Source organism: Erpetoichthys calabaricus, chromosome 6 (assembly GCF_900747795.2).
Source record: "Erpetoichthys calabaricus chromosome 6, fErpCal1.3, whole genome shotgun sequence".
NCBI lineage: Eukaryota > Metazoa > Chordata > Cladistia > Polypteriformes > Polypteridae > Erpetoichthys > Erpetoichthys calabaricus.
Genome location: NC_041399.2, coordinates 53,253,428 through 53,277,700, shown reverse-complemented (window position 1 = coordinate 53,277,700; position 24,273 = coordinate 53,253,428). Strand labels below are relative to the sequence as shown.

Here is a 24,273-nt window from a genome sequence, read left to right as displayed (position 1 = left end):
GAACTTCAGAACACTCACTTTAAAATATTTATGAAGGGTTTGAATTTTTGTGGTTTTAAAGAACTCAGTTCTTATTATTATAACATTGCCAAAATTCCTGTTTTGAGCATTGACACAGTTAAGAATAAAGTTCATCATTAACAACCATAGTCCTCTGTTATAGCACCCAAAACCTTTCATTCACTTGTTCAGTGTTAAAGTGACATATTTCTTTACAGGATTTTAAAGAGCTAGAGCCTATCATGGCACTCAGTTGTAGACAAAATGCCAGTCCATAGCAGGACGTACTCACAAACCTAGTCATACTGGTCAGTGCAAAGCTGCAGATTAACTAAAGTTTCAAATTAATAAAAATGTACAAACCCCAGCCTGACAGTGGCTGAGCTCAGAATCAAACGCCGGTCGCCAGTGCTGCGAGAGGGCAGCATAAAGAGTGCCATTTGACAGCTTACATGTTTGTCGATATTATCATTAACTTACTTAGCCCAACTGTTAGGGTGTACATTGATGCATTTTAATGTTGTAAATGTTCACTTCAGTAAACAGTTGAGTACAAATTTTCTGATCCTAAGAGTTAAAGTGGAAAACAATATAAGTTTGTGGCATGATGCAACTGATTTTATTTGGTTAATTATGTACTGACTTAAAATAGTAAAATAGTGCTCTTTGAACCTGTCTCCTGAAATGAAAACACAATAAACGAGCAAAAGTTGCAGAAAGTGCTTAGAGTCGCATGAAATATGCATGATGGTAGGTTTCGACATGAAACACTGAATAATCAGAATAATGAAAAATAACAGGAGGAGGAGACGAAGAACACGTCTGAAAGTGAAGCTTTAAATGTTTAATATTAAAAACATGCAAAGATGCTATATCTTGCAAAATCTCTTTTTGTCATTACATTACAAGTATACTTATAAAAGGTTTGCGTGATATTTGAATTATTGGGCACAGTGTGTTCACCACAGGTTCAGATCCTGGCTAAGCCATTGTGATTTTGAGGTCTTTCCTGTGTGTCTCCAGGGGTCTTTCCCTAGTTGGTCTGGCTTTTCTTCCACACCTCAAATATTTGTAAAGTTAAAAGATTTGGTCTCATTTGAGTGCATATAGGTGAATGCACTTTATAATGGAGTAGTGCGCCATCTAGGGCTGGCTTCTGCCTTGTGTCTGTGAAAGATTCTGGCCCCATGATCTTGAATTTGATTAAAACTGGGTTGAATAATGGAATGTTTGAAGTTATTTCTACTGCTGCTGTTATAAATGCAAAAGAAAGAGCTCATTAAATATTTATATAAAAAAAAAGAAATTTCAGACATTTAGTATACCTGGGGTATGGTTCCCTTGACTAATGCTGGAATATCATCTTTGGTGTAACCAACAGCTCCCAAGCCATCATCAACATCCAATTCAAACAAAAACTTCCTCAGAGTGTCTGCCAAAATCAGCCCAGCGTCCTCTCGCTTCCTGTTACGGATGTTGGCTCCTGCAATTGACACAGAGACCCCTCTGTAAGATGTGGGCTGAAGGAACCTTATTCATAGCTGTATCACACCCAATCAAATGACAACACTCGCACACACGTAAAACAATTTTTTAAGTTAAAAGTGTCTGGCATGAACCTTAGGGCAATAGGCATTTTGCTTTGAATGAGGAATTTTGAAAATTGAAATTTTCTGTTCTCTCTTTTTTTGTGTACATTTGCTCAATCACGTTTAAGTTCTTTGTAATGCACAACTGAAACTAAAATACAATTTTAAGTTTATATTAGAAATATTTTATGAAACCAGTGTTTATTTTTAAGGAAAGACTACTGCACTCTGTTGCCAGTACTGACTTGGTGTTTATACAGCGTATTTCTTTCTTTCTTGCTATTTGTAAAAAGCATAAAAAAAGGTTGACCTAATTTCCTTTCATGCTTCACAGGCTGGAACAAAAAGCAAAACAGAACTTAGAAAACTGGAAACTCTTCTATAAAATGCTGCTGGAAGGATGTCTTAGCAATGTTTACAGCTCAAGAAGGATTTTCAACTAGAAAACTAAACATTTTTTTTCTTAATCTAAAACAAAACACAAAATCCGGACAGGCCTCTCAGGATGCGTATCCCTTGTTGTTGCTTTAAGAATCCTGATATGAAGCTGAAAAACACAATTGTGCTTGGTAAACTGCTGTATTGCAATGATAAATGTCAATTTTAGTGTTGATGGATGAAATCTGACAAAGCTTTATTCACTGCAAATATGCTGTGTTTACCTGTGACATGTTCCCCTAAATATTCTCCTGAACATTTGCTGTGACGCCCAATTAAATGAAGTTTTTGTTCCAGCTCTTCATGATGGTTTGTGTGTCCAGCTTAACATTACATAGCTGTAGCAGCCAATGTTGGATGGAAAAGCCCCACGACTTTGTAACACGCATCCTAGTAGTGGTAGTGGTGGTATGCTGGATCAAATGCTATAATGGATATTGTTCTTCTGGTATGCATTTAGGAAGAACTGTTTTACTGGTATGCTAAAAACTAGCAGAAAACTTGTGAATACATTTAAACACAAAACACACACACCAAACGAAACAGGAAATGTGTTAGTATATTTGTGTCTTAAAGGTAACTTTTTTGTATGCACTTGAATGTGACCTATAACAGTATTACCCAGAGTCCTGTGCAGTTAATGCAAGAAGTGAAAAATCCAAGTGCTTTGGTGTTGTGCTTATTTGGTAACTGCAGCAAAAAGTGAGAAATTATGTCAGGGAACAAAACAAATGGAAAAACAACAAGCAAACTACTTTTCAATTTGAGGGAGGTGAATAGCTGCTATAGAATCTGAGGTAGGCAAGCCTCAGTGAAATGATGTTTCTTACTCGTGTTGCCACTGTCTACAGGAAACATTTACAGCTGTGACATTTAATTTTATTTTATCCCAGGGAGGCACTGGGTGCAATCGTTAGCAGTGCTGCGTCACAGCTCATGCATTATTTGGTACTAGACAAAGAGCCCCGTTTCGACAACGTAAGATGAAACAGGCACGAGTGGAACAGTAATAAGTATAAGCACCACAAACCTGATATAGGTGTATTGAATGAATGAGTAATTGAATCAGAATGCGTAATTAGACCTTGAGCTGTAGTCGAAATCGCCTTTCATGCCTCTAGAGCTTTTATCGAAGTCACCTAGGTTGGATGTCAGTCGAAGTCGCCTTTCTCTTTGAATTTTTGCGGCCGTAAATCCGCCGCCTGCTGTGATGTCGGTCTCGTAAGGTTATTCGGGCAGCTGCACATAAGGCGACTGCGCATTTGGCTTTGGACGTGCGCAGAAAGTGACTGCGCATTCGGCTTCAGACGGATGTGAGTGAGTGAGGAGGCTGGCGAATTATGTATTAAGATAGTTGGCAGATGCATTCCTAGCCCTCAGGGTCACTTAAAAGACCACTGCACCATTATAATCCACTCAGAACAAGTTCAGTTTCTCCTCTTCCATTGATTTCAGTGCATTTCGCTGAGTCCTGCTAAGTTCCCAAACAAGTGAAGTGAATACAGTAGGATTTGCTAATCACTAGTCAATTTTAACAGTTTACTGAGAACATTCTAATAAATCAAGACACCATGCTGTCATGAGAAATTTCTTTTCAAAGTCGTAATAGTACCTGTAATTTTAATGCTGATCAGTAATATGCAATTGTTGGTGGTAATGGAAACATTTACTGTGATACAAAAATATTTTTTAGAATCTGTTGTAATGGAGAATATGAATGGGCTGGCTTTCTGGTCAGGATGGTTGGTGTTACTTTTTGTGGTTGGGAAAGGATAGTGGGCGACTCCAGGGGACATATGTTCTCCCAGTATGCTGAGTGACAGCATCCCTGTGGCAGGGCTCCTCTTTGGACAGTTGCAGGGCTGGATGGGATATGTTGTATTATTAGGTACTGCTGTTGAGGTTCTTTAGGGCCACCAGTGGAAGCTACTGAAAGGGTAGCTGTAGTCTTGAAGATCAGTCTGACCTGGAAGGACTTCTGAGCTATGCCTGTGGAGGTACTGCCAGGTCTGATTTGAAAGGGAGTCTCCATGTCTCAGCCAGGTGAGTCAGAATTGGGAGAAGAGAGGAGGGTGAGATGGAGCATGGAAAAGTAGAATAATGTTATGTCGTGAAGACGAAGCCTGTGAAAAGGTACTTTGGAAATAAAGAGTCATTCTGAGCTCTAAGACTTCTTGTAGTGTAGATATGGTATGGGTTTTGGACTTGGCCGCCTCCTATCACCATTACTGTCTTTTCAAGGTCTGCAGCTTATGCTTTAATTTGACACACTTAATATAGTAATTGTCTACTACCTCATCATAAAATATACATAAAAATGACAAAGCTTGTTAATGCAAAAAGCAAATAACCGTGGAGTGTGAAGAGATCGATGGGGAGCACAATACAACAATGCATATCATAGCTCACTTTGAAATTTCCCTTTGAAGTATCAGAAGTGCAAGCTCCTAAATTAGTGTGTGCAAAGATGATCTAAGATGCCAAGCTGGGCATGTAGATGAAAAGATAAGTAATAGACACTTAATAGCCTATCAAAAGTAAAGCTGTGTAGAGAAAACTTATAAAGAAAAGGAGTACTGAGAGATGTGTCAGGAGTAGATGGTGCTTTGTTTTCATTCCAGAAGGAAGGAAACTCAGTATGGTGCAGTATCTGACTCCTCAATCCCGCTATATTTCATGAACTGATGAACTGAAAACAAACATCGTTGACAGCACCAACTGGACACTTGAGGGAAACCAGGATGGATGCCTGACCTTCTACTAAAAAAAGAAAAGAAAACACAGGAGAAAACACCTCCTGACATGTGGGTGAACATGGCCTGGTCAGCAATATGCATGGTGGTGCTGTCTCCTATATAGAAAGTGTTTATGTATTGAAGCTTAGAAATGCAGAGAGACTGAGGTCTACCTGAGGAAGCCCTGCTGCTGCTGCTGGGTGAACATGAAATACTCCTTGGAAGTGCTTTAAACCCACCACCAAACCAACACAATAGTGTCAGGGGTAACAGAAACCACATCATATGAGTAGAAGCCTCCTCACCTATAGTCACGTGTTCAAGGCCTTGTAAGATAGCCCTGGAGAAGCTTTAAGGCTTGTAATTTTCTCTGTCCCAATTGTGCTGTGTAGGCCTCATTCAGTGCAGCACTTTTCATGTGTCAGACATGTTGGTTTCATTCTGCTTGAGACTGCCTCAAGAGTGACCCCAACTGGTCAGAATAAGCATCAGTCAGATTTAGTTTTGTTTAATGCCAATGATAGTGTTCTGAAGAAATAAGCTTTTGACAAAATCCTATTGCGCTTTAAGCAAGAACTACCAAATCACGGAGTGCATTAAACCCATTGGTGAATCATTAAAGCATGTCTGTGAGGCAGTGTGGCTTAAAATGCAAATGAAAGAGACAGATGAATACCAAAGTAACGATTCAGGACTGCGTAAGTATGTTTGAGGCCAATTTCAACTGGGCAGCAGTTTAACCTTTTCTGTTTCCAGTGTTACTTGGCCAGTGCTAACCAGCCACATTCCAAGTGTCCTGAAAGACTCTGGAATTCAACGGCATACTTTTCCTTCCACATGCTACTCTATTTTTCTGTAGGGTTGTTGGACAGTTTTTCACTCAGTGAAAATTACAAATATAGCAAAATGTGCATTGGTAACATGTGCATAGATTTGCATATACAATCTAAAAATGGCTACTTGAGTTACACTATTAGACTACTATTTCATCAATAGCAATATAAGACAAAAGTCAAGACTGACCTGAAGAATTTTATCACAGAAAAGTTCAAGCCAGAGTAAAGTGAAAGGTTAAGCAAAATTATATTAAAAAAGAAAGTTTCTACACACTGATTTATAAAGTAATCAATCTTCATATTTTTACCAAGAATAGCAGCTGCTTCAAGGTGCCTTTCAGGGCACATGGGCCCTGTGAAAGTGAACACTGCTGGGGACGTCAACACCACTGATAAACCATGAGGCTGCAAGATAAACACAATCATTTAAGCCAGGTTTAAACAATAAATATTATTTAAATAATTGTGACATTCAGTCTGCTCTGGCAAAATTATTTTTCACCAAAGAAAAGGTGGGGACATGTAAAAAAAAATAATGAAAATTCATTACGGTTAATGAAGTAGACAAAGCACCGGCTACTTTAAGATTGTTATCAGATACTGATCTGCAAAGAACACAGTTCTGCCACTGAAAAAAAAAGGCAGTTGGGAAAGTGCTGTTGTGCAAGGACGCAACCTGTTGATTTTAATATTCCTTTAGGACAAACATAAATGAAACATGAGTATTTAAAATACACACCACTAAAGGATGATCCACAACATAGTCCTTGGCATGATAGGTTTTAACAAGGCCTGCAATAGGGTAAGACATTCCATGGCTGAAATAAAAGAAGCAGACAATATCGATATCACATTAACATCACACTGAATGGCCAAAAAAAAAACGTACTTGGACTAATTGGAAGCTCGACTGATGTTAAGGCAGAAAAGGGGAATAGACAATGAAATTCATTCCTAAGAGATAAGACCATTGTTAGTCTTTATGGGACTCCCAACCATATACAGTTGTGCTTGAAAGTTTGTGAACCCTTTAGAATTTTCTATATTTCTGCATAAATATGACCTAAAACATCATCAGATTTTCACTCAAGTCCTAAGAGTAGATAAAGAGAAACCAGTTAAACAAATGAGACAAAAATATTATTCTTGGTCATTTATTTATTAAGGAAAATGATTGAATATTACATATTTGTGAGTGGCAAAAGTATGTGAACCTTTGCTTTCAGTATCTGGTGTGACACCCCTTTGCAGCAATAACTGCAACTAAACGTTTCCGGTAACTGTTGATCAGTCCTGCATACCGGCTTGGAGGAATTTTAGCCCATTCCTCCGTACAGAACAGCTTCAACTCTGGGATGTTGGTGGGTTTCCTCACATTAACTGCTCTCTTCAGGTCCTTCCACAACATTTCGATTGGATTAAGGTCAGGACTTTGACTTGGTCATTCCAAAACATTAACTTTATTCTTCTTTAACCATTCTTTGGTAGAACGATTTGTGTGCTTAGGGTCGTTGTCTTGCTACATGACCCACCTTCTCTTGAGATTCAGTTCATGGACAGATGTCCTGACATTTTCCTTTAGAATTCTCTGATATAATTCAGAATTCATTGTTCCATCAATGAAGGCAAGCCTTCCTGGCCCAGATGCAGCAAAACAGGCCCAAACCATGATACTACCACCACCATGTTTCACAGATGGGATAAGGTTCTTATGCTGGAATGCAGTGTTTTCCTTTCTCCAAACATAACGCTTTTCATTTAAACCAAAAAGTTCTATTTTGGTCTCATCCGTCCATAAAACATTCTTCCAATACCTTTCTGGTTTGTCCACGTGATCTTTAGCAAACTGCAGACGAGCAGCAATGGTTTGTTTGGAGAGCAGTAGCTTTCTCCTTGCAACCCTGCCATGCACACCATTGTTGTTCAGTGTTCTCCTGATGGTGGACTCATGACCATGAACATTAGCCAATGTGAGAGAGGCCTTCAGTTGCTTAGAAGTTACCCTGAGGTCCTTTGTGACCTCGCCGACTATTACACGCCTTGCTCTTGGAGTGATCTTTGTTGGTCGACCTCTCCTGGGGAGGGTAACAATGGTCTTGAATTTCCTCCATTTGTACACAATCTGTCTGACTGTGGATTGGTGGAGTCCAAATTCTTTAGAAATGGTTTTGTAACCTTTTCCAGCCTGATGAGCATCAACAACTCTTTTTCTGAGGTCCTCAGAAATCTCCTTTGTTTGTGCCATGATACACTTCCACAAACATGTGTTGTGAAGAACAGACTTTGATAGATCCCTGTTCTTTAAATAACACAGGGTGCCCACTCACACCTGATTGCCATCCCATTGATTGAAAACACCTGACTCGAATTTCACCTTCAAACTAACTGCTAATCCTAGAGGTTCATATGCTTTTGCCACTCACAAATATGTAATATTTGATCATTTTCCTCAATAAATAAATGACCAAGTATAATATTTTTGTCTCATTTGTTTAACTGGTTTCTCTTTATCTACTTTTAGGACTTGAGTGAAAATCTGATGATGTTTTAGGTCATATTTATGCAGAAATATAGAAAATTCTAAAGGGTTCACAAACTTTCAAGCACAACTGTATATCTATACACACATACTGTATGCTCAGTATCTATCTATCTATCTATCTATCTATCTATCTATCTATCTATCTATCTATCTATCTATCTATCTATCTATCTATCTATCTATCTACTGTAACAAATAGCTGGGATTCTTACCTGGCTGGGATGCCTCCATAACAGAAGGGCCAGGGAAAGGAGCATGTGCAGGGCAATACCTCCCCCAGGATGACAAAGGGCAGCCCCCCCTGCCGTGCTACAGTGCCATGAGTTTGGAGCATGGAAGCTCAACCCTGCCAGGGGGCGCATGTAGAACGGCTAAGCCCTCCATGGCAGGGCTGCTGCCACACCCTGAAGTGCAGCCAGAAGGAGATCTTGGAACACATGGCGCTCTATAAAAAGGGCCAGCTGCCACAACTCGTGGAGCCAGAGTCTGGAGGAGATGGATGAAGCTTGCTGGATAAGGTGCGGAGGCAGAGATAATGAAGAAAGGAACAGTGTATTGATGCTTTGTACTGTACTGTGCTGTGTAGTGGGCAGTAAAGGAAAAGCACTTTCCCACTTAAAATAAATGGGCACTGTGTGGCAAGACTGGGCTCTGTGCCTGTTGTGTCCGGGTTTGGGGAGCTGTACGCCTCCTGGTGGTTCATACTATCATAAAATGAACTTTGGCAGGATTAAACATCTTGGGCAGTAGGCATCTGCTAAGAAAGGCCATTGGATTTATATCAATGCTTAGGGGTAACTTCCCCCCACCAAATAGAAAAACTAAATGCCCCGAAATGTCAAAAATGCTTTAAATAAAATGCTGTTTTAATCGATTATTTATTTAATGAAGATTTTGCACTATGCAGTTTGCACTTTGTTTATGGGTTGATTTTAATAAAAGCACCTGAGCACTGTTACACCTGTCCCTTGCTATGTGAGTGTCCTCATTTGCCTGACTCATCCTTGGCTACGTAACCAACTGTTTAACAGGGTCCTGAAGACAATACCAAGAATGGAGCCTATCTGTACCATCACACTACTGATTACCTGTTTCAGTTCAAAAGAGTACAGTTTCCTGTGTAATTGGGTTTTGCAATGACTATCAACAGGAGCCAAGTCACCAGGAAAAGCAGAAATTGATCTCATGCAGGAACAATTTACTCATGGACAATAAAGCATGTTCAAGAGTTAGCAGCTCCAGTGACTCAATAACATTATTACTTATTATATGACTGACCCCTTTATCCAAGACGACTTACAACATCTGAGATACTACTGATTACATGTATTTTGTTTGTACTTATACCGCGCAACACCAGTGCCTGCTCACTGTGTGGTACACTGGCAACTCTGGATAAATGATGATGACTGACCCTAAATTTTATGTACTAAAGACTGACCCAAACAAAATAAGATCCATATTTTGGTAAATTCAAGAAACCTGTGTATAACAGATTGCAGTTATAAACTATAGTATGCATATTTTCTGTAGGTTATGAAATTCAAGTAATTTGGATGCTGTTATAACTATTTTATAGCTACAGTATTCATCTATCTGTCAGTACTTTCTCTTTATAACCGAGAAACACTGGACAAAAAGAAATGTCTTCTTCTTTTTGTCAGGAAAAATGCAAAAAAACGATCTACCAAAGGTGAACTCCAGCGTTTCCAAATCCTATTCCAGCAAACACACTCGCTAAGTGCATGCTCGATCTTGCTTCCAGGTCACCAGGATCCTTTACAGCTCTGAAAACAGACATTAATTATAAAATTTACTCTATTAATAAATGTTAAATAAACAAATAGCCAAAAACTTCAGAATGAAAAAACAAATTAGCTTTCCTATTAAGTTTGAGATTTAACAAATTAAGTAAGTGAAAGTTGACTTACTTAGGGTTACGGTTTGGGTTAAACTCTTAAGGAAACATTTTTTCAGACAGAATTCATAATTCCCAAGAGTGGTGATCACTTGCTACTCTTACACAGTTTTGCATGTGAAAAACAATACATTGTATTATTATATTACTGTCCAGCTCAGTTTTAGTTCTGCAACTGAAAACAGCTGTAGAAAGTCATAAAAATAAACTCTCCCAGAGATGTCCCAATAGGGATGAACAACAAAAAAAATATTTATTTACACAGCAAACTTTCATACATAAAATAAAAAGGACCATGCAAAGAAAAAATTAAAAACAAACAAACAAAAAACAAATAATCAATCAATAAATAAATATGGCAGTAATGGAATTAGGCAAAACTAAAAAACCTGTTAACTGTGGTCTCTAATAGCTAAAATGGCTAAAGTGAGAGTCCAATTTAATAATATATGATGTTGTCAGAGAGGAAAAAGATAGGTGAAGAAAACAAAACTCCAGCTAACAGGATGCTGAAGAAGATAAACCTCCAAAGGGCCCCACAGCCAAAAGACCGGCCAGCACGTAGGCATTCTAAAGTTCATCAGTGGGATGAAATTATTCACCATGAAGACAGAATGTTTCATAATGGTGAAAAAGAAAAACCAAAAGGGGGAGGCACAGACCAGGTCAAATAAGCCAGATGTGGGCAAAAAATGCTTTGGTCTTGGTTTACTTCCAAACAATTATATATATTTGAATTTGGTTATGTTTTTGCTCACCAATCAGAGCATGTTTTCATACACTAACACAGACATTTATAAGCCTAAGTCCAACTGAATCACTCTGTAAAGGCCTAACTCATAAAATCACTTTGAGAATTGCTATGCCTTAAATCACAGTTTACTAATGAGTGCTGCTGTCTGTAATTGCGATTTCTTAAATATTGTATGTTTCTTTCTGTTTTCTTTTAAAGTTGGAGATGTTCTATGAGCTACTTGTATAGCTTTAGGAAACCATTTTCATTGCCTGACCAATTCCTACTTGGGATTGTGATCACCAGATTTTACTGCGATAGCAACAAGTGCACAGCAGAACTACAGCCTTGATAGAAAAGCAATCCATCGCATAACAAAGTTAGTAACCTTATTTCTTTGATGGTGGTTGTGTTTAGGAGAAATATACAACATAGAAGATGTATCATGACAGACAAAAATCTAATTTTACTGTTTTTGCTAGAGACTGTGATGCTGTTAATTAATTTTACTTTCAAAAGCAACACAATTGCAAATATCTTCGTATACAAAATATCAGAGGCAGGCAGGCAGGCAAGCAAGAAATGATTAAGGACCAAAATGTCAAGTCTGTGGTGAGCAATTTAGCCCGGACATCAGGGAACACCCTACTGTTTTCAAAGAACCAGGGATCTTTTATGATATTGGTTTAACATCTCATCTGAGGTGCAGCATCATTTTTTATGGCAGTGTCCCCGCCACTGCACTGGGACATTGAGATCCACACATATAGACCACAGGGTAAGTGCCCTCTGATGGCCACTAGCCACTGGCCAGGCCCAGACATATTTAGCTTCAGGTAGATTACCTGTTTTGAAGAACAGATGGTATGATTGCTGCCAAATACCAGCACCTTACTTTAGAGAAATGAAAAGCAGTCCCATATTTACCTTTTTAAATATTTAGCTAAAATGTGGAGAGCATGCTTGGACCAGACATCACTAATGGGGTTGCTCCCTTGGTAAGCAGGCCTGTTTATAGGATTTGTAGGGCAGGGGCTTCGCATATTGTATGGCAAAGCTGTATAGGATTCCAGAGCATGGCTGTTGAAAAAGAACGAGGGATTGGTGAGAGCAGGAAATTGTGTTTACATATATAGTGCATTGTACATGGCAAAAAAACTCATATAATATAGATATTGTACAGTACTCTTTCCAAATTAACCTTTAATTTGATTTCAAAAGATATCAAACAAGAATTTGGAAAATCTGAAAATCTAATTGAAGCAAATAATTTGAAGTTATTATAACACAATAAAGAACATCATTTGAAGAGTTACACTATTGACGTTAATATTCATGTTTTATGTGTAATGACTGGGCAACAGAGCTATTCATTTCAAGTAAACTACACATGCACTGTTACCATATTTTGTGACAGAACCATCTTGGGTTGGAGAATCAGCCTGTGCCCCCCATCTGCAAATCCTCTCCTCACATGCACAAAAATATAAATATATACAGTAGATGTTTAACTATTTTCATAATCCTATCCAGAAAACTTGCATTTTTACTACTAATTAAATCTTAGATTAGTAGTAGAGCAAATGTATTAGTCACAGCGGGATGCATGTCCACCCCACACTAACTCTGTCATCAAGTTGCAAGTTACAAGTAACTGAGAAAGGCAACGTAACTAAATTAGAGAGAGAGACTGGGAGCATGCGCTGGGAAGATAAAAATGGTGAGTACGAGAGGAGACAGATACACTCTTTTCTTTTTTATTCATGAAATACTGCAAAAGATACCGTAAAAGAAAAAGGAAGCAGAAGCATAGTGATGCAAATATGGCAGATAAAGTTGTCTTTTGAAAGGTTTGTTTTAAAAACAAAGAGTGAAGAAGAAAGAAGCACATGTGGTATCTTAATGACAAAGTTGCTAGTGGGACACCTGAAGATCAGCTAATAGCGAAATGTCCTATAAAACAGATAGTTTTCATGCATTAAAACCCTGAGATAAATGGTATAGAAAACAAATATATCATTAAGTTTATTAATTCAGAATAAAGCGTAGTTCATACCATAGCACATCAAATCCGCTGTTAGCAGCAACTCTCTGGGGCAAATGCAGCGTATGTAAAGGGTCCACCATTCCCAGGGTTGGTCTGAGTGCCCTGCTTGCAATTCCTAATCATTATAAAAAAGTTATAATGACATTAAAAACAAACATTTTTATAGCTACGGACTGAACTGCATTAATATTTGTTTCCTTTTGAATTTGTGATGTGTTTTGATCCAGTTTCTGAGACCCCATTATTACAACATAGACAGGACAACATGTAGCAATGAAATATATGGGAATAATATACAGATCATAACATGCTGCTGAATAGTAAACCCTGCTAGTTCAATCAGATAAGTCACAAACATAAATATATTTGTTTAGATCTTGACAACCAGCCTCAACTAAGTTCTGACAAGCAAGGGGTTTGTTAGGGAAATTACAAAAAAGTTGTGAGTCACTGTTAAAAGTAGATCCAAAGATGGAGATCCTTTATTATACCAGGCTGGTGGAGCCCTGCCATGTGAACAGCTAATTTCTCAATGGCAAGACTGATTAGGCTTAACAGAATAGTTACTTTTATCATTTACATATAATAGGTAGTACTAGGGTGTTGTACCGTGTTAGCCATTATGAATGTAGAGAAAAGCCAAGCAAAGTGACACCTTTTATTGGCCAATAAAAGGTGTCATTTTGCTTGGCTTTTCTCTACATATAATAGGTAGAAAGCATTTTAATTACACCAATTAGTATACAGATAAATGGTATATGTCTTTGGACACTGTTACAGCCAATATTATATAAAGTTGACAAAATAATTAAAAAATTAAAAGTCTTAGATAAATTTTCGTTTATAGATTAAGACATCTTATGTATAAACTATTGTCAGCGAATAAAAGAAAAACTTATATTATCTCATCTGTAACTTTATGTACTTGTACAAATGATGTCAGGATGACCTACTTTAACAGGAAGGCGCAGTTTCAAGCACTTTATAAATTCATGAGGGCACTAGTGAGACAATGTCCCATTCTCTCCAAATCTAAGACATACTCCACATCAGTGGAAGGTAAAGAGTAATCTGTAATCAGGGCCACCACGTGGAGTTGTCATTATCAATTAGCTGGATTTTTTTTAATCATTATGAAACATGTTAATTACATATATGTCAAGTGGCTCATTTATGTACTACATTTAAAAACTGAAAGAAATATATTTTGATTGAAAAAATTTCTAACTTCACATAACAGAAACTGCATTAATTGTCCCAGTTTTACATAACATTGTATAATACTGATTATGCCATTTAAAAAAAAAAGAGTTAAATTTTTGTAATCTGATTAAAGCATCAGTCACAAGCAAAAATGTTCAACAAACACTTGCATTGATTCAGGTGTATAAAAATCTAGAAATAAATCAAAACTGAGACAAGCTAACTAAAAAATAAAATAATATAAGTTTTTATTGCAGAAGGAACTCAGAGTCCAGCTCAAGGCGGCAAAGGAGCAGTACAGGAGAAAGCTGGAGCAGAAGTTGCAGAATAACAGCATGAAGGAAATGTGGGATGAGATGAAGATCATCACTGGCTGCAGCTCGAAGCGGGGTGCCACCATCGAGAGAGACATGAAGAGAGCAAACCAATTGAACAACTTCTTTAACTGGTTTGACCACCCTAACCCACTCTCACCTCGGAGTACTACACCCTCCACCCATCCTTCTGCTGATACCAGCATAGGAGAGACATCCCCACCCACAATTACAGCAGCGCAGGTGCGCACAGAGCTGAGCAGCGGGTCCAGATGGAGTATCGCCATGACTGCTGAAGGTCTGTGAGCTGGAGCTGGGGAGTCCTCTACAGTGCATCTTCAACCTGAGCCTGGAACAGGGGAGAGTCCCAAGGCTTTGGAAAACATCTTGTATCACCCCAGTCCCAAAGGTATCACGTCCTAGTGAGCTGAACGACTTCCGGCCTGTCGCTCTGACGTCACATGTGATGAAGACCATGGAGCGGCTGCTGCTTCACCACCTGAGGCCACAGGTATGCCACGCAGTTCGCATACCAGGAGAAGGTGGGAGCAGAGGATGCCATCATCTATATGCTACACCGATCACTCTCCCACTTGGACAGAGGCAGTGGTGATGTAAGAATTATGTTTCTAGACTTCTCTAGCGCCTTCAACACCATCCAAACTCTGCTCCTTAGGGACAAGCTGACAGAGATGGGAGTAGATTCATATCTGGCAGCATGGATTGTGGACTATCTTACAAACAGACCTCAGTATGTGCGTCTCGGGAACTGCAGGTCTGACATTGTGGCCAGCAACACAGGAGCGCAGCAGGGAACTGTACTTTCTCCGGTCCTGTTCAGCCTATATACATCGGACTTCCAATACAACTCAGAGTCCTGCCATGTGCAAAAGTTCGCTGACGACACTGCTATCGTGGGCTGCATCAGGAGTGGGCAGGAGGAGGAGTATAGGAATCTCATCAAGGACTTTGTTAAATGGTGCGACTCAAACCACCTACACCTGAACACCAGCAAAACCAAGGAGCTGGTGGTGGATTTTAGGAGGCCCAGGCCCCTCCTGGACCCCGTGATCATCAGAGGTGACTGTGTGCAGAGGGTACAGACCTATAAATACCTGGGAGTGCAGCTGGATGATAAATTGGACTGGACTGCCAATACTGATTCTCTGTGCAAGAGAGGACAGAGCCGACTATACTTCCTTAGAAGACTGGCGTCCTTCAACATCTGCAATAAGATGCTGCAGATGTTCTATCAGACTGTTGTGGTGAGCGCCCTCTTCTACGCAGTGGTGTGCTGGGGAGGCAGCATTAAGAAGAAGGACGCCTCACGCCTGGACAAACTGGTGAGGAAAGCAGGCTCTATTGTAGGCATGGAGCTGGACAGTTTGACTTCCATGGCAGAGTGACGGGCGCTGAGCAGACTCCTGTCAATCATGGAGAATCCACTGCATCCACTAAACAGTATAATCTCCAGACAGAGGAGCAGCTTCAGCGACAGACTGCTGTCACTGTCCTGCTCCACTGACAGACTGAGGAGATCATTCCTCCCCCAAAACTATGCGACTCTTCAGTTCCACCCGGTGGGGTAAACATTAACATTATTCAGTTATTGTCTGTTTTTACCTGCATTTTTATTACTCTTTAATATTGTTTTTTTGTATCAGTATGCTGCTGCTGGAGTATGTGAATTTCTCCTTGGGATTAATAAAGTATCTATCTATCTATCTATCTATCTATCTATCTATCTATCTATCTATCTATCTATCTATCTATCTATCTATCTATCTATCTAAAAGTTTCCATTATCCACATCTTACCTGATTGATTACATCTTGCCTGAAGAAGGGGCCTGAGTTGCCTCGAAAGCTTGCATATTGTAATCTTTTTAGTTAGCCAATAAAAGGTGTCATTCTGCTTGGCTTTTCTCTACATTCACAATGGATAACACGGTACAACACCCTAGTACTACTTTATCCACAGAAATTCTACTAAATTAATAGTGTTTCATATCCACTAGATGGCAGCAACAGGTCAATGGTGAGCCTTATTGAAATTGAACAGAAGGAATGGCACTTTGTTTATTTAGAATCTACTTATCTTATTCTTACACAAAACTGAATTTCAGTCTATTTGTTTGAGCATGTGAAAACCACTTCACTTATTTCTACAAAACTTTACAGTTATTTACAGCATAGTGTACCTTTGAGTATAGGCTTTTTTACAGCTTCTACATATAAATACCTAGAAAAAATAAATTCTAAGACAACCTCGCCAAAAGCTGTCATTTTCACTGGACCTTTGCGCATTTTAACCTAAATAACTCCAGAAGATAACATGCTAACAACACGATTGTTACTTCAAAAAAAGTAGAAACAATTGCATAACAAAACAATGGCAATTTCAGGTGTTTATAATTACCATAATAATTATTGAGAATTTTTAAATATATAAGCATGTCAAAAAAGAAAGAGATTTTTACCTTTGCCTCTTAAGAATTCTTTAATAGTTGATCTAATCTAATCACATTTTTCCAAATGCTCACTTTATGTCAAGCAAAAATGGCCATATCCATATCAAAGTGCAAATCAGAATCAGAATCAGAAAACTTTATTAATCCCGAAGGAAATTACTTATGTTACAATTTAACAACAGACAAGGGACATGTTACACTAAGAGCACGTATAAAGTAATCATGTGAATAGAAATAGAGTGTAATAAATGTAAGTATCAAACTACAGTGCAGTGTGTTGTACCTTAAGTTAATATTGCACATTCAGAGAACAAATAAGGTTATTCTCATGTGAAGAGAAGACAATTTATTGCACAAGAACAGACAGTATGTTGCATATTTCAAGTACCCTAAGTTCTTGTCTATAAGCCGCGGCTTATCTAAGGAAAAAAGTTGTGAAAATGAAAAAATAGAATATCGGCTTATACATAAGTCCGGCTTATACAGTAATCCCTCCTCCACCGCGAAATAAGAAAATCCGCGAAGTAGAAACCATATGTTTATATGGTTATTTTTATATTGTCATGCTTGGGTCACAGATTTGCGCAGAAACACAGGAGGTTGTAGAGAGACAGGAACGTTATTCAAACACTGCAAACAAACATTTGTCTCTTTTTCAAAAGTTTAAACTGTGCTCCATGACAAGACAGAGATGACAGTTCTGTCTCACAATTAAAAGAATGCAAACATATCTTCCTCTTCAAAGGAGTGCGTGTCAGGAGCACAGAATGCAACATAGATAGAGAAAACAATCTCTAGCAAACAAATCAATGGTGCTGTTTGGCTTTTAAGTATGCGAAGCACCGCGGCACAAAGCTGTTGAAGGCGGCAGCTCACACCCCCTCCGTCAGGAGCAGGGAGGGAGAGAGAGAGAGAGAGAGAGAGAGAGAGAGAGAGAGAGACAGAGTTTGTTTTTCAGTCAAAAATCAATACGTGCCCTTCGAGCTTTTAAGTATGCAAAGCACTGTGCAGCATGTCGTTTCAGGAAGCTGCACAAAAGATAGCAACGTGAAGATAATCTTTCAGCATTTTTAGATGAGCGTCCGTATCGTCTAGGTGTGCGAACAGCCCCCCTGCTCAATCCCCATACGTCAGGATCACAGATAGTCAGCGCAAGAGAGAGAGAAAAGTAAGCAATCTAGCTTCTCAGCCATCTGCCAATAACGTCCCTTGTATGAAATCAACTGGGCAAACCAACTGAGGAAGCATGTACCAGAAATTAAAAGACCCATTGTCCGCAGAAATCCGCGAACCAGCAAAAAATCTGCGATATATATTTAAATATGTTTACATATAAAATCACAATTTAAATGACCGCTACGCGCGCGTGTTGACTCGGCGACGCCCAGAGCAGAAAGAACGCGCTCCGGCCGCTCCAACCGCGCCATGTGGGGAGTGAGAGAGACGCCAATATCTCACACTCTCTCCCCCCTTAAATACCTTCATAATCTGGACTGCCAGTGAAAAGGACCTCCTCCATTTTCATAATGAATATAATTGTTTTCACCCCAACATAAAGCTGAAGCTGAATTACTCAAAAACAGAAGTCAGCTTTCTTGACACCACCGTTCAACTGAAAGACAACACCCTTGTAACTTCTATTTTTCACAAACCGACAGACAGACGGACCTACCTGAAAAATGATAGCTTCCACCCCAAGCATATAAGGCGCTCCATTATTTTCAGCCAAGCAATACGGTACAATCGTATTTGCTCAGACCCAACAGACCGGGATCAACAACTGCAGGAGCTCAGACAAGATTTCATCAAACAAGGTTACACCCCGAAAACAACAGACACTCAAATAAGAAGAGCTACTGCCATACCCAGAGACAACCTTCTGGAATATAAAAACAAAGACAACAAGGATCGCATCCCCCTTGTTGTCACCTACAACCCACATCTTGAAACACTTCGAAAAATTATAAAAGAACTTCAGCCAATACTAAACAATGACCAAACACTGAAAAATGTATTTCCTGAACCTCCCCTCCTGGCATACAGACAACCACCAAACCTTCAACAATTAATTGTCCGAGGCTCCCTAAGTGAACCAACAGAAAATGGCACATCTCCATGCCTACAGAAAAGATGCAAAACATGTGCCCACATCTATGATACAGACCGTATAGTTATACCACACTGCCGACTCGAACATCACATCAAGGGATCATTTTCCTGCAGATCATCTAATGTAGTCTACCTAATTTTCTGCATGAAATGTCCTGACACTGCACTCTATGTGGGAGAAACTGGACAAACACTCCGCCAGAGAATGAACTTACACAGGTTCCACATTAAACATGGCAACACAGATGTTCCTGTGGCGGCCCACTTCAACAGCCATGGACACTGTGAGAAGGACTTTAAGGTCACAGTGCTTATGGGCAATTTCAAAACACAGCAAGAGAGAAAAGAATGGGAAGTTAAACTCATGCTAAAATGTAATACTTTACAACATGGATTGAATAAAGACAAGAGTTTTATGGCCAGATATGAGGATTGTTTACATCTCTCAGAATGACAGACAACCTGTCTACAGACCCACATTGTTTTGAAAAACTCATTACAAACTTCAAAAGACCTTGTTGGACAGTTATCTTATCCAGAGATCTTGACAATACATTGTTCTTTTCTCTCTTGCTAAATTAACCCTAGCCTGAATGAATCTATTAATTTTTTACATACAAAATCTCTCATTTAAAGATTTACCAATGTTGTTTCTTGTCCTAGAGTGTGTATATAAACATAGGAAACTTCAGTTTCTGTATTACATCTTGCCTGAAGAAGGGGCCTGAGTTGCCTCGAAAGCTTGCATATTGTAATCTTTCTAGTTAGCCAATAAAAGGTGTCATTTTGCTTGGCTTTTCTCCCCCCTTAAAGAAATTAAATGGGTGCGAGTGAGACCACTGACCTCCCTCCCTTCTATTAGTTATAGGTTATAGTACGTTCGGCTTATCCATGAGTCCGGCTTATCTATGATAAGATTTTATTTTAAAAATTCGTATGATTTTTGGTCTCCGGCTTATACACAAGTCCGGCTTATAGACAAGAACCTAGGGTACTTGAAAAATTTACCTGGATATCCAATAAAGAAAAAGGGTAATGGCTTAAAGTGTGGGTGAGTGACCGGAAAAGGAGTTATAGAGTTTGATGGCTGTGGGGAGGAAGGGTTTATTGTGACGTTCAGTAAGTACAGCACTTGATGCTAGTCAGTCTACTGCTGAAAACGCTTCTCTGTCCAACCACAACACTATGAAGTGGGTGATTAGCGTTTTCAATAATAGACTCATAATAATAGGCCCATTTGTATCAAGATCTGTGTTTGTCCTGGAGTAACAAAAGTCTTTTTGAGATGGCGGGAGTGGGAGGTGGTGGACTCTTTGTGGGGATTCGCCAGGAGCCCTGCTTAGGTAGGAGGAGGAGGGTGTGTGTGCCTCTTGACCCTCACATGTCTCACAGCAATTCAGCTGTACATTACGAAAGTGGTGCTGGGCAGTCTTTTGGCACTGGAACCCCTGCAGATTTTGCTCTTATGTGGAGTTTTTTTTCTGTTCTCTCCAGCCATCTGACCATACTTTACTTACCTTTAGGCTCAGAATCACTAGATGAGGAGGTTATAAGTGTCAGATCTGTTTTTTATTTATTTTACACCTGTAACATACTTTTTATTTCTCTTCCTAGTAAAGCTGGACAGAACAGCTAGTAAATAAATAAAAATATAAATGACAGATGTGTTTGTCTTACCAGTTTTAGCTTTTAAATGCTCAAAGTCAAATACTGCAACTCCTGTTGTTTCACTTCCTGTACCTGATGTCGTTGGCACTGGGAAAAAGAACAAATTAAACATATTTTTACATATACATTTATATATTTATATTTTAGTATTTTCAGCATTTTACAAAATATGACAATAATCTTAACATCACTGATATACTTTTATCTTTAAATTACATTTCACAGAGTAGAGCTCACTTCTGTGTCTTTGTAAAAAGTGCAGTGTACATAAAACAAAATGTCGCAATTAAAGTTATTTGCAGTACAAAGCTAACATTTACTGTTGATGACACTTATGGAATCCGCTTTTAAAAATGGTTCCTCAAGTGTTTGACTTACTGAATACCTGTGGTTTTAGCCATGTAATCCTTTTAAATTACTTTATGTGTAAAAAAGTATATATTTAGGAAACAAGACAGTGATCATCGAGAAAACACAAATAAACACTGAAATCTGTTTTCCATGGTAGAGCTGTTAAGAAAATGAGGAAACATAAATAAGCTGCAAAATGATGGCCTGCACAGGTGTATTTTTATTCACTGTACAGGTACTATCCATTCATCCATTAATTAACTGCTTATTCCAATCCAGGGATGCGGAATACAGCTATTGAGGTTGCCCTAAAATTTAGCGAAAACAGCCAAATATATCTTGAAAATAATAAACTGTCATTCTTATAAACTCTATTATTCCAAACTGTTAAAAGGTTTTATGATGTTAACTGATACAAAATGGAAAAAAAGTGCTGTCACCTGCAATGAGTGGCTTGAGAGCAGTTGTTACGGGTTTTCCTTTGCCTATGGGTGCATTAACAAAATCGAGGAAGTCTGCCTCTGGATTGGAAGAGTACAAGTTTGCAGCTTTGCATGTGTCAATCACAGAACCTCCACCAACTGCCACATAAGCGTCAAAATCTCCCTTCTTTGCAAAGTCGATAGCCTCCTTAAAACTTCAAAACAAAAAATGATAGGACTGTAATTTCATTTCTAGCAAATAATAACATAAACATTTTATAACAGAACAAATAAAATGACTTTTCATTTAATTAGTTAACTCTAAAATGCAAACAGAGGAACATGATATTCTAAAGTGACCTTTGAATTAAAATATTTTATAGTTAAAAGGTTTAACATAAACTAAAAGTCACCGTTTTTAATATTGGTAGACAAAGAATCTTTCATTTCCACACCTTGCATCAGTGGGCTCCACTCGAACTTTGTTATATAATTTAAAGTTAATGTTGTGTTTTGAAAAAGAGTTTAACACTGCTTTAACTGGTGGTAGCTGCACCAAGTTCTTATCTGTCATCAGGCAGACATTCCTGGCACCCATATTCTGAAGATCCTATACAATAAAAGCAATCACAGTATGATTTAAAATCCATCAATCTTAAGATTTAATTAAAAAAATGTTCAAATAAAAACAAATATGGAGTATATATACCATGCTCAGCTCTTTGGTAACCCCTTCTCCATATCTGATATTGGAACAGGCCATCTACAATTAGAAAAATATCCCGTCACAAAAAAGAAATTTCATGTTTAACGAAGTACATAATTAAGGGTCACATGAAGGAAAAAACACACATAGATATACAAATGGAAAATATAAACTCTACATTGACAGACTGGACAGAACCCAGGTTGTTAGGTTTTGAAGCAGGACCACCAGCAACTGCACATTTGTATCTTGTGAACATTTTTAACTGTATGAGAATGTAACAATTTTGTACACGGTACAACTTTCCTGCAGTTATGGTAAGTATAAGATTAATCTGAAACTTGGATCACTAAAAATAAAAATGTAAAGTTAAACATTTTATGTGGGTATAAATAGTTCATTGATGTGTGGATAATAGGAGCAACCCATCTGTCCATCCCCAATCCTAAATGAATGCAAAAAATGCCAAACTACACAAAATTGAGGTTTTATTATAAAACAAACTTAGTGGGGAGATTAACAAAACGAGCAACATGTATACACTAAATTAACAAAGGAAAACAGCAAATCCTGTGCCACTCTGGACTTTCATACATACTGTATAACAGTCACTTGGTCTATCAAATGGGTTGGCCTCACTGCCACCCATATTCCTATTACGTCCAATGCCTTTTTTAGACATTCTATAACAACTTTTCCTTAAACCAGTAGTGTGCTTGCCCACAGTCCTCCCAAATCTTCACTCAATCTCTTGCTAGAAGCAGCAGTTAAGTCTCAACCAGGGATCACATCTATAATCAGGAACATTTGGGGTCACCTTTCTAGCATGCTCTGTCTTGGTTTGAGGTTTCTCTGCAGTGCTGAGCCCAACTCACACTTGAAAAGGCAGGCGTCGAGTACCGTCTCCATCATAATAGGTAGCAATGAGTTTATATATAATGTAGCAGGAGTTCGTAATACCATGTGTCAGCCTGAGGATGTCTACTGAATTACATTCCACTAAATATTGCCATTCTGCTGCTTTTGTGTCCATGGAATAATTAGCTTGCATTTTCTACAAGTGCATGACTTACCAGCCTCTGGGAGTAATTATTCAATTTTGTTAAAGCAACAGTATATGGTCAACTCATACTTCCTTTTATTTTCAGAGCCTTTTATGATCCTGCCTTTTAGGACCCTTCTCTTTCTGTGTTGCCCTTTCTGCTACATATATGCATTAAAACTTGTCATATAATTGTGATACTAGGACAGCATGCAACAAAACAGTCGTTAAAATTTTAACTGTAAAAAGAAAATGTGACAGTTCAGTTCCTAACGCTGGCTGTAGAACAACAGAATTTACTGCAATGAGTACATGATGTTGTAGAGGCGGCCTTAGGGGTGTGAGGGGCCTAGGGCTGACCAACCCCAAGCGGGGCCAGTTATGTCAAACGCTGTTACCAGTATGTGTGGTCTTTAAAAACTTGCATGCAAATTTAATAAAAATAATGTTAACATACAAAGGATTTTCTCATTACAGTATTCAGCTAAATTTTTGCAAGAAAACACGTGGACTTTCTCAAAATATAACTGGAGAATAAAACTTGACAAATCCACTCGAATAGGACATGCAGAGCTCAAAAGCGGGGGACCCCTTAGGCCTGGGGCAGTCACCCCACCTGCCACCCTCAAACGCCACTCTTGTGATGTTGGATAGCATCGTGGCTAAGGCATTGTATTTTAAACCACAAAATGACAAAATATGTGGCCCTGAGCAATCAAGGAACCTGCCTCTAAAACTGAAAAGAAAAACATACATTTATATATATATATATATATATATATATATATATATATATATATATATATATATATATATATATATATATATATATAGGGGCGGCACGGTGGCGCAGTGGGTAGCGCTGCTGCCTCGCAGTTGGGAGATCTGGGGACCTGGGTTCACTTCCTGTGTCCTCCCTGCGTGGAGTTTGCATGTTCTCCCCGTGTCTGCGTGGGTTTCCTCCGGGCGCTCCGGTTTCCTCCCACAGTCCAAAGACATGCAGGTTAGGTGGATTGGCGATTCTAAAAATTGGCCCTAGTGTGTGCTTGGTGTGTGGGTGTGTTTGTGTGTGTCCTGTGGTGGGTTGGCTCCCTGCCCAGGATTGGTTCCCTGCCTTGTGCCCTGTGTTGGCTGGGATTGGCTCCAGCAG

At 38.8% G+C, this 24,273-nt stretch overlaps 1 protein-coding gene across 1 annotated transcript in view; it reads right to left on the bottom strand.

Annotated features, from left to right (window-relative positions):
- adhfe1 (alcohol dehydrogenase iron containing 1) overlaps positions 1-24,273 on the bottom strand; it is a 48,390-nt gene that overhangs the window by 7,231 nt on the left and 16,886 nt on the right. The window contains exons 4-13 of the mRNA XM_028803586.2: positions 22,085-22,138; positions 21,831-21,985; positions 21,394-21,590; positions 20,612-20,689; positions 12,848-12,953; positions 11,719-11,871; positions 9,829-9,927; positions 6,338-6,416; positions 5,907-6,003; positions 1,326-1,483 (exon numbers count right to left, since the gene is read on the bottom strand). Coding sequence (XP_028659419.2) covers positions 1,326-1,483; positions 5,907-6,003; positions 6,338-6,416; positions 9,829-9,927; positions 11,719-11,871; positions 12,848-12,953; positions 20,612-20,689; positions 21,394-21,590; positions 21,831-21,985; positions 22,085-22,138 — 1,176 coding nt within the window. The remainder of the gene's footprint in view (positions 1-1,325; positions 1,484-5,906; positions 6,004-6,337; positions 6,417-9,828; positions 9,928-11,718; positions 11,872-12,847; positions 12,954-20,611; positions 20,690-21,393; positions 21,591-21,830; positions 21,986-22,084; positions 22,139-24,273) is intronic.